We start from the raw sequence: 14,140 nt of genomic DNA, 5'->3' as shown, positions 1-14,140 counted from the left end.
TTTCGTTTTGAACATTTTCTAACTAACGTTTCACAGATATGTAATTTACTAACTATCTCTCATATTGGAAATGATGAAAAAGAGAGTATATATAAACTTTGTTATATATAAAGTTTTTTAATGACTACTACACTGAATAAACTAATAACGACAAATAATGAGCGGTATACTTATTCGTAACATAAAATACAAAAACATAAAAACCGCCCTTTGATAACATGCGCACACCTACACCCATCAAAAAAGCGCAAGCCAAGCAGAGTTTCGTAATTTTCAGTAGACTGAAATTTGTTACGCAGTGCGTTTAGCAATTTTTGTTGAATTTAGAATTTGTTATAATATTAAAAAATATTCTAAAATATAGTAAGTCTTAGTTCGTGAATTTTGAGTGAATATTTAGTGAATAATAAAATGATCTATGATATCAAATATATAATAATTTGCTAAAAACTTATTTGTGAACAGTTTATAATTAAAATAAGCGGTTAAATAACATAATTTTGAGTTTTATATTTAAAGCACGTAAGTATATTTATTACTTATAATAAAATCAACATACATATTAGTAAACAATGATGTATTTTATATATTCTAGATTGACTAAATTGAAATGGATATAAAATCAGCTGTAATATAAAAACTATCACATAGCAAGAATGGATTTGGTAAAAGGTAATAAAAATATTAACCCTCCGTCGGGCGCAGTCCCGTTACGCACACGTTCGGGCGCCAGTGTATCCGACAGCAACGGTTTTAAGGTATACTCAGGAGGCTCTTTATTTTATAAAACATGTTTTTTTGTTTAATTACATTCAGAATGTATACTTTTTGAATAAATAAAAAAAAAGAGAAATTCAATAATATTTTATTATAAATGTAGAAAAATATAAACCTGTGTATACATGCACAAATTATATACACTCACTTTTCTTTATTGAAATACGCAGTCTCTAACTTTTTTTTATTGTAACTTTTATAAAAATAAGTAATATAATAATGATAGTTCAATATGTATAGTTAAATATTTATCATTTTATTGAAGCATTTGAATAAGCACTGCATAGAAAGATCGCTGTTGCAAACACAATGATTTTCGACATTAGCACAATAAAATATTGAAAGCCGTCTAATATTAGCTTCTATGTAAATGGTTCACATCGTCGTTTTTTTGTGGCTCTTCTTGTTTTTGTGAGCCATTTTTGTGAATTTGGGGTGAATCTTTTGAGTCCTGCCTGCAAAGTGAACGGAATCCCACTCGTGATTTCACTTCTTTTGTTAGCTGTCCAAGAACAAGTTCATGCGATAATTGTCTCAAAAAACTATCTTCTTCGGAGATCTTTCCTTACCATTCCCATGACTCCAGCATTCTATAGGCGTTGCAGCATTTTTTGCGTTTCTATATAACACTGTGGTAATGTTCCTAATAAGTTCTGGGATTTTGTCCGAATCCTATTAGAGGGAGGTTTGCTACACCATTTTGTAGATTTATCTCTACTCATAAAATATTTAGCATTATTGTTCAAATTTATTTCTCCTCACTTTCATCCTGTTCTGGTCTCAGAATCGACTTTGCGACTCTCTTCTAGATGGTCTTCGTCACTTCTACTTCATCGCCTAAATCGTCAAAAGATTATTTCTTCAGCATCATCATTCAGCATTCTTAGAATCTCTTCTGCATGAGCTGGTTTTTCTAAATAATATATTTTTTTACCACTCGCCATATTTACTAGCCTATAAAGTGTATGGACTCAAGTTAGTAACACATTCGGGCGCAGTGAATCTCGTAGATTTCAAAAAATTGCAATTAAATGAAAAGTGTGAGATATATATTCAAAAATACGTAAAAAAATACAGAAAAAAAATACCTTACATTGACAAAAAATTGCAATATTCGTACGTATCAAAATGTTGCACGTTCGGGCGCAGTGTATCTCAGGATCAAAATACCGATTGCACTAAATGCGAAGGTCAAACACAAAATGATAAAGACGCATATATAAAACATATAAAATTAGGAGGCATTGAAGAGTGGAGGTTTCTATAACATTCAACCAAGGCGCAGCATGAAAATTATTGGCTCTGTATCTGTCTGTCGAGTCGGCTGCGCCCGACGAAGGGTAACAAACTTATAAATGAAGACTTTTCAATAACTTATTATCGCTTTTGATATTTGGTATTCGTATTTCCAACAATAGTTTTTTGTTTTAATATTAAAACTATAATTGAGCTGTTTTAAATTAATGTTAAAATTTTTTTATGTATTTTTAATTATTTCAGATTTGACTGTGATAGAGTTCTAGAAAATATGAGTTTTAGATAAATATACAATTATATTTACTGCAAAAAAGCCTGAAATGTTTTTTTTTGCTAAAAGCTAAGTAATTGAATTTATGAGTTTATAAAATCAATATATTTCGAAAATATTGCTATAAAATATTAATAAATTTTATCTTATTTCAGGTGTAATCATGATCGAATTCAAGAAAATGTTAAAACATGTGTGAAAAAAAAAAAACATCGAAATAATAATTAAGTCTGCAAATTGTTTGATGAATGGCTTGGTCTTTGTACAATTACGGCGATAGGATTAACAAAATTTATGATTATAATTATCTTATTACATTAAACTCTCAAATTATTATAATGACTGAAAATATTTTGATTGTTTTGTATCTTGTTATCATAAAATAATGTGTAAATTGTTAATAAAGATATCAAGATTCAATACATAAACTATTTAAAAATGTATGTATTCATTTAGAATAAATAAACTTTTATTATCAATGAGTTAAATACTGTTTTCTATATAAATTAAATAATATTTTTAAATGTGGGTTAAATAATAATTATGAATTTGGGGTAAATATTGTTTATTTATATTGAGTTTATATTGGTTTTTATATAGGGTAAATATTGTTTATTTATATTAATCTTATATTGGTTCTCAAATTGAGCTTATATTGGTTTTGAATGGGATTTTAATATTGTTTATCAATATTGGTTTTTATATGGGGCCTTTATTGGTTTTAATATTGGATTTATATGGGAAAATGTTAACAGAATAATATTTATAGCAATATTGGTAAACAATATAGAGCCCCATAAAAAGTACATATTGCGCCACGATTCATTTCTACTAGGGTATTATAGATGAATATATATAAATTTTTATAATTTTGATGTTGAGATATGTGAGATTCAGTCTTCAGGGCAATGACTTTAAAACATTTTTATTTTTTCCATACGTTTCGACACATAGTTTTGTGTCATCTTCAGTGGACTCTAGTTTGAAGGCACAGATAGAAATTATTAATTAAAACTAATATATAAGAAGTGATATGGTATGAACTTACATGTAATTGTAATAATCCTAATTATTTCATAAATAATTAGGATTCATAAAAATTATGAAATAATTAGGATTATTACAATTACATGTAAGTTCATACCATATCACTTCTTATATATTAGTTTTATTTAATAATTTCTATCTGTGCCTTCAAACTAGAGTCCACTGAAGATGACACAAAACTATGTGTCGAAACGTATGGTGCTCGGTACACACATGCCTCGGTACGCGCAAAGTACAGAAGTCGTGGCAGAAATTACATAATTCTACTTACATTTTTGTTTCAAATAAAACAATCATTTTTCTGTTTACATCATACAAAAAATTATAAAAAATGCATGGTGTTGACAAGTTAGTTGTATAAATGTTAGTGCCAATCTCTAGTGTTGTGTACACTTCTCTAGATGTAACCTACCAACGTAATATCCACTGATGATGACATTAAATTGAATGTCGAAACGTTTGGAATTAAAGATTATTTTATAAATCTTTGCCTTTTCTTTGTTTGATGTATCGCCCTCAAGAACTCACTCATATATTTCAACATCAAAATTAACTACTAAATCATATATATATATATATATATATATATATATATATATAGTTTAAATTATAGATACACAGCTATATCCATGATTAAAAACTTAATAAAAATTGTATACTACTTTCTTTATAATTTAAATCACAAACTTAACAGATTATTTTTAAAATGAATTTCTATCACACATTAGCAATTATAATATTAAAAATAAAATATTAATTGATTTTATAACCATTTAGCAGAAAATAAAAATTTAAAACACGACGAACAACGATTTTTGCATTTATAATTATTAGTGTTATATATTGTGAACTAATATTTTTATACACGTAATTTATGGCAGGCTTTTATACAATATTTTATAAATTAAAATTTTGCATTAAATAATCTTTTTATAACTTTAATGATTCTCTAAATATGCATCAAAATATTAAATTTTGTCAAACTGTGAACGATGATTTTAGTCCTTATAATAATGACTATTTATAAGACACATCTATACAATATTATATAAAGTAAAAAAAGGTGTTGTTCATCCATCATATTTAGCGCTATACATAGCATAAACAAGTTAAATTTGAAGAAATTTGTATTCGAAATGACATTAGACTAATTTTAAGATATTTGTTTCCTTTGAATAAATGTATCTGTTTGTGGAGTGTTGTGATTAAATAAACTCCTCTGAATGATATGTAATATAATGTTTATAGTTTAATACTCTAATGTTTCTATTTTTCACCCACAGTGCGTGGATATTGACGAATGTGCAACCGGACTAGCACGATGTGGACCAGGAGCTATTTGCTCGAATTTAGAAGGCAGTTACAAATGCGATTGTCCAGCCGGCTTTGAAGGTGATGCACGCGGCGCAGGCTGTTACGATTCCGATGAATGCGCGCGATCGCCTTGTGGCCGTGATGCACTTTGTCATAATATGGCTGGAAGCTTTAAATGCGTGTGCCCCCCTGGGTATAATGGTGATCCTATGACCGGATGCACAGGTAAAAATATAAGATGAAATTTATTCAAATATCTAATACTTGAAGTACTTATTACTTGTATATTACTTACTTATATTATTTTTATTATAATTATTATTAGTATATACTAAGGTTTGTCGGTTTTCAAAAACCATTTTTAAAATCCGTTTTATTTGGCGAAAATTATGGAATTTGAAAACCGGTTCTTTAGTGAAAAAAGTCGGTTTTCACTGTATAAATGGAAAATGACAAATATAGCCAAATATAAATGATAGACGAAAGCGTTTTGATTCCTGAAATCGTATAGGTTCAATAGCATTTGATATCTTATCAGTCTGCAATGGTTGTGGTTCCCAGAAAGGTTTTGTATATATTGATTTAGATTTTTATACCAGTGTATATATTAATTTAAATCAGTGTGACTTCTTCTTATAGAACTAACTTCCTCTACACAAACTTAAAAAAAAGAGTTTTATACCCTAGAAGCCACAAATTAAAGAACAAAAAACTTAGAATTATTATATCAGGCTTTAAAAACAATTAAGCATAATTTTGTCGAAAGTATGAAAGCATTTTCTATGTCAATTTTGTGAATAAACAAAGGACACGTCTAAGTAGCAATTCGATAGACGTTCTCAGTTTTTTGAAATCATATTTTATTAAACAAAAAAAACAATTAGAAAGTTTAAAATTAATCAATTAAAATTGCTCGGAACAGACAATACCCCAGATTAGCTTAATTGTTTTTAAAACTAAAATTAATTTTAACAAGTATGTATCAACAAGTGTCTAATTTTTTTTTAATTTAATGACTTTTTTTATTTAAAAATGTATTATTTTTATTTATTCGAAAACTTTCGTTTCACTATCACAAAAATATTATCTTATATGTGAAAATGATGCACGAATAACGAATAATTATTTTCAAAGTTATTTATCAAGATAAACTATTATTTTTTTGTTCTACTAATTAAAATTAAAATAATTTTGTTTACTGTCTATAAAAATCAACAATAAATAAATTCAGTCAAACACTGCTCTAAATTACACTAAATTTGCGGATAAATTACAGGATATTCGAGCAAAAATTTATTTTCTATATAAAATTCGAAAACCGGTTAAAACCGGTTTTTAGTGAAATTAAAATTCGAAAACCGGTTTTCTGAAATATCGGTTTTTGTATAAAAGCTAGTATATACATTTGTACATATATACACATAAATATGCACCGATATAAAAAAATACCTCGATTATTTACATTTATTTCAAAGCAATAAAAATGGAATTGTAATAATAATTATTTTTTCTCTTTCTAGATATTAATGAATGCCAACACAACCCATGCGGTCCAAATGCTTTATGTACCGATGCACCCGGATCCTACATTTGCACTTGCTTGCCAGATTACACTGGCGACCCGCGCACCGGCTGTGTTGACATCGACGAATGCGCTCTGCTCGAAAGGCCTTGCGGTCCCCACGCGACATGCGTCAATACTCAACCTGGCTTCACCTGTAAATGTCCGCAAGGGTACGCTGCCAGTCCTGATGCGCGCGTCTCTTGCGAACGTACTGACGTCTCTGTTGGCTGCACGTCGAACTTTGACTGCACTAATAATGCAGAGTGTATTGATGGCAGCTGTGCTTGTCAAGAAGGATTTGAGGCTCGAGGAGCGGCTTGCGTAGATTTGGATGAATGTAAAGGAAACCCATGCGGGGAACACGCTACGTGTACTGATTTACCAGGTAAAGGCAATAGTTTAGCTAATAAAAATTATTACGACATGACTTTCTTCGTGGAACTGACAAATATACCAGTTTCTAGTGAAATTGACGTAACAATATATAAAAACCGTAGGGCGCAAGTGAATAAAATTAAAATAAGACGTGTGTAATCCTTTAGTTCAGTTTTATATTTTACTAGCTGACCCGGCAAACGTTGTTTTCGTATATTCTTCTAAGTTAGGTATATTCTAAACTATTTCTAAAGAATCAAAAATATTAATAGTTTAAGTGTATAAGGGGATGTGTTGTTCGAATGCTATATACAATGAGATGTTATAAAAACAATAAGCCCCATTAGTTTTACTATATCTTCTCAATACAATCAAACTGGAAGTTTTATACACTTTCTTTGGAAAACATGGTATATTCCAATCTAAGTCTTTTTTGTTCTTTTGACTTATTCATTACGTTTCAAGTTTTTCAGATTATTTTTGGATTCTGTATTTTGTGTATAAATGTAAATAATACTTCTGAGCTTATACAAAATTTTCAAATTTCTGCGATGAGGGATAGAAAATGAATTAAGTATTTCTTCTTTGACCTGCTTTTTGAAAAATTTCAAGTAACATTCGATGAATTAAAGTAAATTTAATAAAATACTTTGAGCAAATAAAAACTATATTGTGAAAACCATAACAATTATATCACAACAAATAACACATATCAAACGAACGATTATCTGACTACGTTCATGTGCTGCTTTTTTGATGTCTTTCAAAAATTTGTTATCTAGACCTTTTTACCCTATAAGCAGTGTAAAGGTTTAAAGCCTTATTATAATTTTAAATTACCGTTTATCTCCCCCATTTCAAAGATTACCGGTTTCAAATCAAGGTTATAGCTGGTTATACATCTTTTTTCCTCAACTTTCAAATATTGCTGTTGAACAATGCTTAGCTTTACTGGTTTTTGACACATCGGTGGTGAACCTTTTTAACCCCGGACCTTTATAAATTACTATCTATTCTTCGATAAATTCAGGAAAATTATAACTGGGAAAATGTTATTCGACAAAATGTCCCTTTGATCGATACCAATTTTAGGTTCTGAATTAAAGTAACATAAATAAAAAATAATATAATCTAGGAAATGTTTTATAAATACCAATGAGTATATAATTATACAAATGAGATCTGTCATAGCACCGTGTTTGAGAAAAATATGCTAAAAATATGCTCATATTAACATTTCAAAAAAGTAGATATTTTGAGTTTATAGTAACACTTGAGGCCCGTTTAATAACGTTTTTGTGTACAAATAAAACTACAAACAAAACTACTTACTACAATTTAATCATTATTAAATAATATTTATATAAGACAACCTATTAAACATAATTGAACATGATCTGTCAAAAACGTTTGACATTTCACGTATTAGCCACCGTCCATTGTTTTATTTAAATTACGCTTCAACAAAAATTTTCAAAATGTAAAGTTTCTACGCGGATTTGAAATAATTTCTCACCTTTTGGACTTTCTCTGAATTGGCCCGAATTTTTCAAGACTAAGACTGGCCAAATCGGTTTAGCCGTTTTCGAGTTTTACTTAGACATTTGAAAGAGAGCTCAATTTTTATATATAAGTTATATTATGCTTTAGGAGCATACCGTTGCGAGTGCGAGCCGGGACACGTAGGATCCCCACCGGCCGTACCATGCCGAGCACCATGCGAACGCGTCTCGTGCGGCGAACACGCGCATTGTCGCGCCGATGCTCTAGAAGCGTATTGTGTTTGCGAAGACGGTTGGACTTTCGATCCTCGAGATATTGCCGCAGGTTGCGTGGACATCGATGAATGCGATCCAGTACATGGACCAAGTGGTCGTTGTGGCCCTGACGCGATTTGTACTAACACACCAGGAGGGTATAGCTGCAGCTGTAAAGAAGGATTTACTGGTGAGATCATGCACATTATTTTTGTCATTCATTTAAAATAGGGGAATATATAGATATGAGCTTAAAAAATAAAAAAATGGAACATCTATAGTAGAAGTATAAATGGCGTTTCATTTACCTGTCATCTTTCATTCATTAATTTTTACAACATATTTTGATGAGTCAATATTTGTTTTATAGGTGATGCTCACAGACAATGTACGGACATAGATGAATGCACAAGACCGGGAGCATGTGGCCAGGATTCGATTTGTGTAAATCTGCCTGGTAGCCATAGATGTGAATGCCCTGCGGGAACTTTACCTGACCCAGACCCCACTATTCGATGTGTTAGCGCTGAAGCTTGTCACAAAGATTCAGACTGCCCAGGAAATGCTATTTGCGATGATAGACAAAGATGTTTATGTCCAGAACCAAATGTTGGTCAAGATTGCAGGCGTAAGTGTTGTCATATAAATAGATAAATATTTTTGCTATGGCACAGGTAGAAACATTTTCATAAATTTGTACTAAAAATGTACAAATTTTTAACTCCATATTTATTTTGTCAACATTTCGTTGACGAATAAATAAAAAATTGATAGTTGATTATGATATGCGTTTATTAAAGTTTTATTTACTTACTTTCAGATCCATGTGAAGGTAAAAGTTGTGGACCAAACGCTCACTGCATGTTGAGTTCTGGGCAAGCTGTATGTTTATGCAGTCCTGGTTACACTGGAGCACCAGACACGAGTGGATGTACAGATATCGACGAATGCGCAGGCCGACCATGCCCAGCTGGTGCTATATGCCTCAACGAACCGGGGCGTTTCTCTTGTCAATGTCCAAGTAATAGCAAAGGAGATCCATATCGTGGAGGTTGCGCCAAAGTTATTCCATCTTCTGGTTGTGGAGATGGTCAGCCATGTCCTGATGGAGAGCAATGCTTAATAGATACATATACCGGTAATAGCATGTGTGTATGCAGACAAGGTTACGCAAGAGATCGAGAAAATGGAATTTGCCGAGATGTTAACGAATGTACGCAACCTAGAGACAAACCTGCATGTGGATTAAATGCTATTTGTAAAAATTTACCAGGAAGTTATGAGTGTCAATGTCCAAATGGATTTAATGGAAATCCTTATTCAAGTTGCGATGGTAAATCATATTTATTAAAATTAAGTAGATTGCTTGTACAAATAAATTTATTATATTATTGTTTTTAGAATGTAACAGTCTTGAATGCCAATGCCAACCGCCATATCATTTAGTTGACGGAAACTGTATTCTTGCCGATTGCTCAGCCGGTGGTAAATGTCCTCATGGCGCAGAATGTATATCAATTGCTGGTGGGGTCAGTTACTGTGCATGTCCGAAGGGTTACCGAACTCAAGCGGATGGTTCTTGTGCTGGTAATATTTAGTCTTAATTATACAGGAATGAAAAATATTTTAAAAAATGTAAAATAAATGCTAACGTTTTATTTTTTAATGTTTGGAATAGATGTCGATGAATGCGCCGAGAGTCGTCAAACATGTGGCTACGGTGCTCAATGTACAAACTTGCCCGGCGGTTTTGAATGCCAATGTCCTTCTGGGCATAGTGGAGATCCATATCGCGGTCTTTGTACTCCAGAGCAGAGACGTTGTGTAGCAGATGGTGACTGTTCGCCGAATGAAAGATGTGTACAGCCAGGGGAATGTGTTTGCCCGCCGCCATTCTATACCGACGTACAGGATGGAAATCAGTGTAAAAGTAAGTAATAAATTATGTTGCAAAATTAAAATATTTAAAGGAAATGAAATATTTAATGGAAATTAAATGTTTGTAAATACGAATAGTACGGCATTGAACAAATGAAATGTATGTTTTATTAATAATAACGATTATTTATTATTTATTATAAATAATAACGAAAAACATTAAGAATCAATTTGAGATGCTTAAACATTCAGTAATTTTTTGCATCAAATATTATCTACTATGCATAGTTTATCTTCATTTTTAGAAGTATACGATTATTTTATTGATAACAATAATTATGCGTAGCTTTTGCGGATTTCATACGAAATTCATTTTCATTATTGCAATTAAACAATAGCTGTCACATTTAACTTATTATTAGCAATATTTCGAGAACACAAAATTAATACTAAAATACTGTCGTATTTTTTTAACAACTTACTTTTTAAAGTGAAGAGTATTTGGTAGTGAAGAGCATTATTGTAAACATGAAAAAATAATCATATAATAATATACGATGACTAATGGCAGAGTCATTAATATTTGAAAGATATTGGTAAATATTTTTTAAAATTACATCAGTTTATGAGAAGGTCATGAAATAACTAAAAAAAATCACCCAACTGCGTTTGTGAAAGAATGTAAAAGAATTGAATTTGAAATAAAATAGTTTATTAAAATTGCACAACTATTGAGTGCATTTAAAATTACATATTGAAAAATTCATATCTTCAAAATGAATATTCTATACCTCTACGAGATACAATTTTGCTTACTTACCCTACCCGTAGGATAAGTTATAGTAATCGCAAAAAATCGAGAGTGAAAATTTTTATATATCTTTACGTTTCAAACGTTTTTGAACATTTTGGCATATCTTAGAAAAAATGAATGTATGTGTGTGTATGTGTGTATGTGTGTGTGCGGATATAAATTTTCGTCGACGATTTCGGGAACACCAATCAACCAATTTGAATAATTCAAAAAGCATTCGATTCCTATTGATAAGGAGACATGCTGATTAGTTTTTGGCGAAGACAGGTCTAGCCGGTCTGAAGATACGAGACAAAAAGTGCCCAAAATGGAACTCAGTTTTTAAGAGAACGGAGCTTCCGATTTTAATTCAGTAGAACCTCGATTAACCGGACTAATTGTTGTCGATAGGCATCCGGTTAATCGAAAAATTGGATAATCAAAAGTTTGGAGAATAATGTTGTGTATTTATTAAAAATAACAAATACGAACATAGATATCAACGAAAATAATGTTTATTAAGAAATTGAAACTTCGTTATGTATGTACATATATATTTTCTTAGATTACATTACATACATATACTAAACTGCAGGATTAATCGTGCAAAAATTCGAATTGTAGGTACATGCATATATATTAGTCGCGGTTGGTAGTCCGGATAATCGCGAATCCGTATAACTGAGGTCCGGAGAATCGAAGTTCTACTGTAATTCAAAAAACATTTTACTTCTATTGACAAGATGAAGAACTTTTGATTAGGCAGGTTCAGCGGTTATGGGCTCTTAAGAAAAATAAGTTAAACAAATGTCATTTGGCGGACAAAAATGTTTATTCGACATATGTACATCAAATTATCAGATATTTTATAGAGATTTTAATAATGTGTACACATTTTGTGTAAATTTTTTTGGGTTCCGTACCAAGATTTTTAATTACGATACGGGAAGTTCCAGCAATTTTCCTTAAAGCACGATGCCACCCCACTAATTTATTTTGTCTCTACCTCAATATATTTCTCCTGTACTCTATTAATGATAAAATATCAGGTATGCGTCGCGCCATGTTAAATATTAACAATGATAAAAATCATTAACGTATCCAAATGATATGATATATAACTTATAAAAAAATTTACCGATAAACACATTTTTATTTTATTGATTTCATCTTGGCTTGCGTTTTTAACTGATGATTATCATTGCAGGTCCTTGTGAGCGCTTCACGTGTGGCGTAAACGCACGCTGCACGCCGAGCGATCCGCCACAGTGTTTGTGCGAGCTTGGCTATACAGGCGATCCGTACCAGGGTTGCTCCGATGAAGACGAATGCGCCGCCGCTCCTTGCGCTTACGGTGCTCATTGCATCAATCAACGAGGAGGATACGTGTGCCAATGTCCAAACGGAATGACCGGCGACCCGTACAAGGGAGGATGTGAGTGATAAAATTTGAAAATCATTCATTCAATCATTACTAGTCATTATTAACTTCCCGTAGGGTAAGTTATTGTAATGGGCCGAAAATCGAAATTGAAAATTTTTACATTTCTCGACGTTTTGAAGGTTTCTGAACATTTTGGCATACATCACAAAAAATGGATGTGTGTGTGTATGTATGTATGGATACAGATTTCCAGTCACGTTTTCGGGCGGACGGATCAACCGATTTGAATGGTTCAAAAAACATTCGATACTTATTGATAGGGAGAAGAGCTGATTAGTTTTTGGCAAAGGCAGGCCCAGCCATTTTGAAGATACGGAGCTAAATATGTAAAAAATGGCAGTTTTTGAGAGAACTAAGCGTCCGATTTTAATGATTCAAAGAACTTTCTGCTTGTCTTAACAAAATAATTGATTTTGGAAAAAAAATTTTTGTTTCGACTTTTTTTTCAGATTTTATTTTTAATTCTGACTATAGCTCTAATATACTTTAAACAAATAATTTCAATTTTGCAATTCAGTTTATATAATTCTTATAAATATTAGACAATGTTACAATATTAATAATAATCTATTTGAAAACATTCAGTATTCCTCGAACATTTCGTTACGGTACGGGAAGTACCAGCAATTTGCCTTAAGGCACGATGCCATACACCCCATTAGTTTTAAAATTCTATGGATACTAGTCATAATGTTAATATAATTCACTGCAATTTATTCACTGTACACTTGATAACAACACTGGAAATATTACAGTATTATAGTAATCTATATAAATATTAAATGGTTTACGAAAGCTAGGTCTAAAACTATAATTGAAGTGCACTTAAAAACATATGTAAATGATATGAAATAAGTATTTTGAAATTATTATTGTGATAATTTTTGATATAAATAATCGTCTATAAATTTAGTCAAGCAACACAAAATTAAGAGAAGAGACTAAGATTACATGAATTATAATAGTGACTGACACCAAGTATAGAGCAGACGACAACAATTTTTATAGTACTGTAGTTGACTATGCCAACATCAATAACACAGGTTTGGTTTCGATAATCCCAAAATGTTTTTTGCACGAAAACTACTTATTTAAACTCAGTTTTGCTAAAATTATTATAATATTTTTGATATTAGTTTAATTGTCAGTTGTAAAATAAACACTACTATAAAATTTTCAGACTATTGTTTAAAACCCATACTTCAATTCTTTTATTAGTTTAATATTTTCTCATATTAGGTTGCGAAGTCCATTCGGTCCAATATTTACTTTATTATCCTATTCATTCCTTGGCGATTCTTATGTTTTAAAACGGGTATTTACTTGAAATTAAAAAAAATCTAAAATTTTTCAAAAGATGTAAAAATAAAAAGTTAACGTGTTTGTAGGTATTACAAGTACACGTAATGTTGGGATGGGGAGGGGGAGTAATTTTAAGTACCATCACGTCTGACCAAGGGGGAGTCCAAAAACTCTCTAAATATATATATATATATATATATATATATATATATATCATCCCCTAGAATTGTTTTGATATTATTGCTTTCGTATGTTTGTATACAATATTTATCAAATTAATATAAATGTAATTACTGGAGTAAATAGTTATATAAGTTAAATATTTTTATATCTACCAACGCATGAATGAAACTATGTATGT

The 14,140-nt window shown here is 30.9% G+C and overlaps 1 protein-coding gene across 1 annotated transcript in view; it reads left to right on the top strand.

Moving 5' to 3' along the window:
- LOC113388013 overlaps nt 1-14,140 on the top strand; it is a 274,449-nt gene that overhangs the window by 170,772 nt on the left and 89,537 nt on the right. Inside the window, 9 exon segments of the mRNA XM_026625420.1 lie at nt 4,709-4,765; nt 5,205-5,213; nt 6,274-6,615; nt 8,256-8,552; nt 8,733-8,990; nt 9,183-9,695; nt 9,764-9,949; nt 10,041-10,292; nt 12,241-12,468. Of these exon segments, the coding sequence (XP_026481205.1) occupies nt 4,709-4,765; nt 5,205-5,213; nt 6,274-6,615; nt 8,256-8,552; nt 8,733-8,990; nt 9,183-9,695; nt 9,764-9,949; nt 10,041-10,292; nt 12,241-12,468 (2,142 nt within the window).

This window comes from Ctenocephalides felis, unplaced genomic scaffold (genome assembly GCF_003426905.1).
Source record: "Ctenocephalides felis isolate EL2017-DRISC unplaced genomic scaffold, ASM342690v1 CF-g0.4_SCAFFOLD_03572, whole genome shotgun sequence".
Classification (NCBI taxonomy): Eukaryota; Metazoa; Arthropoda; class Insecta; order Siphonaptera; family Pulicidae; genus Ctenocephalides; species Ctenocephalides felis.
The sequence above is the reverse complement of the archived record's forward strand: the minus strand, read 5'-3'. Positions and strand labels throughout refer to the sequence as shown.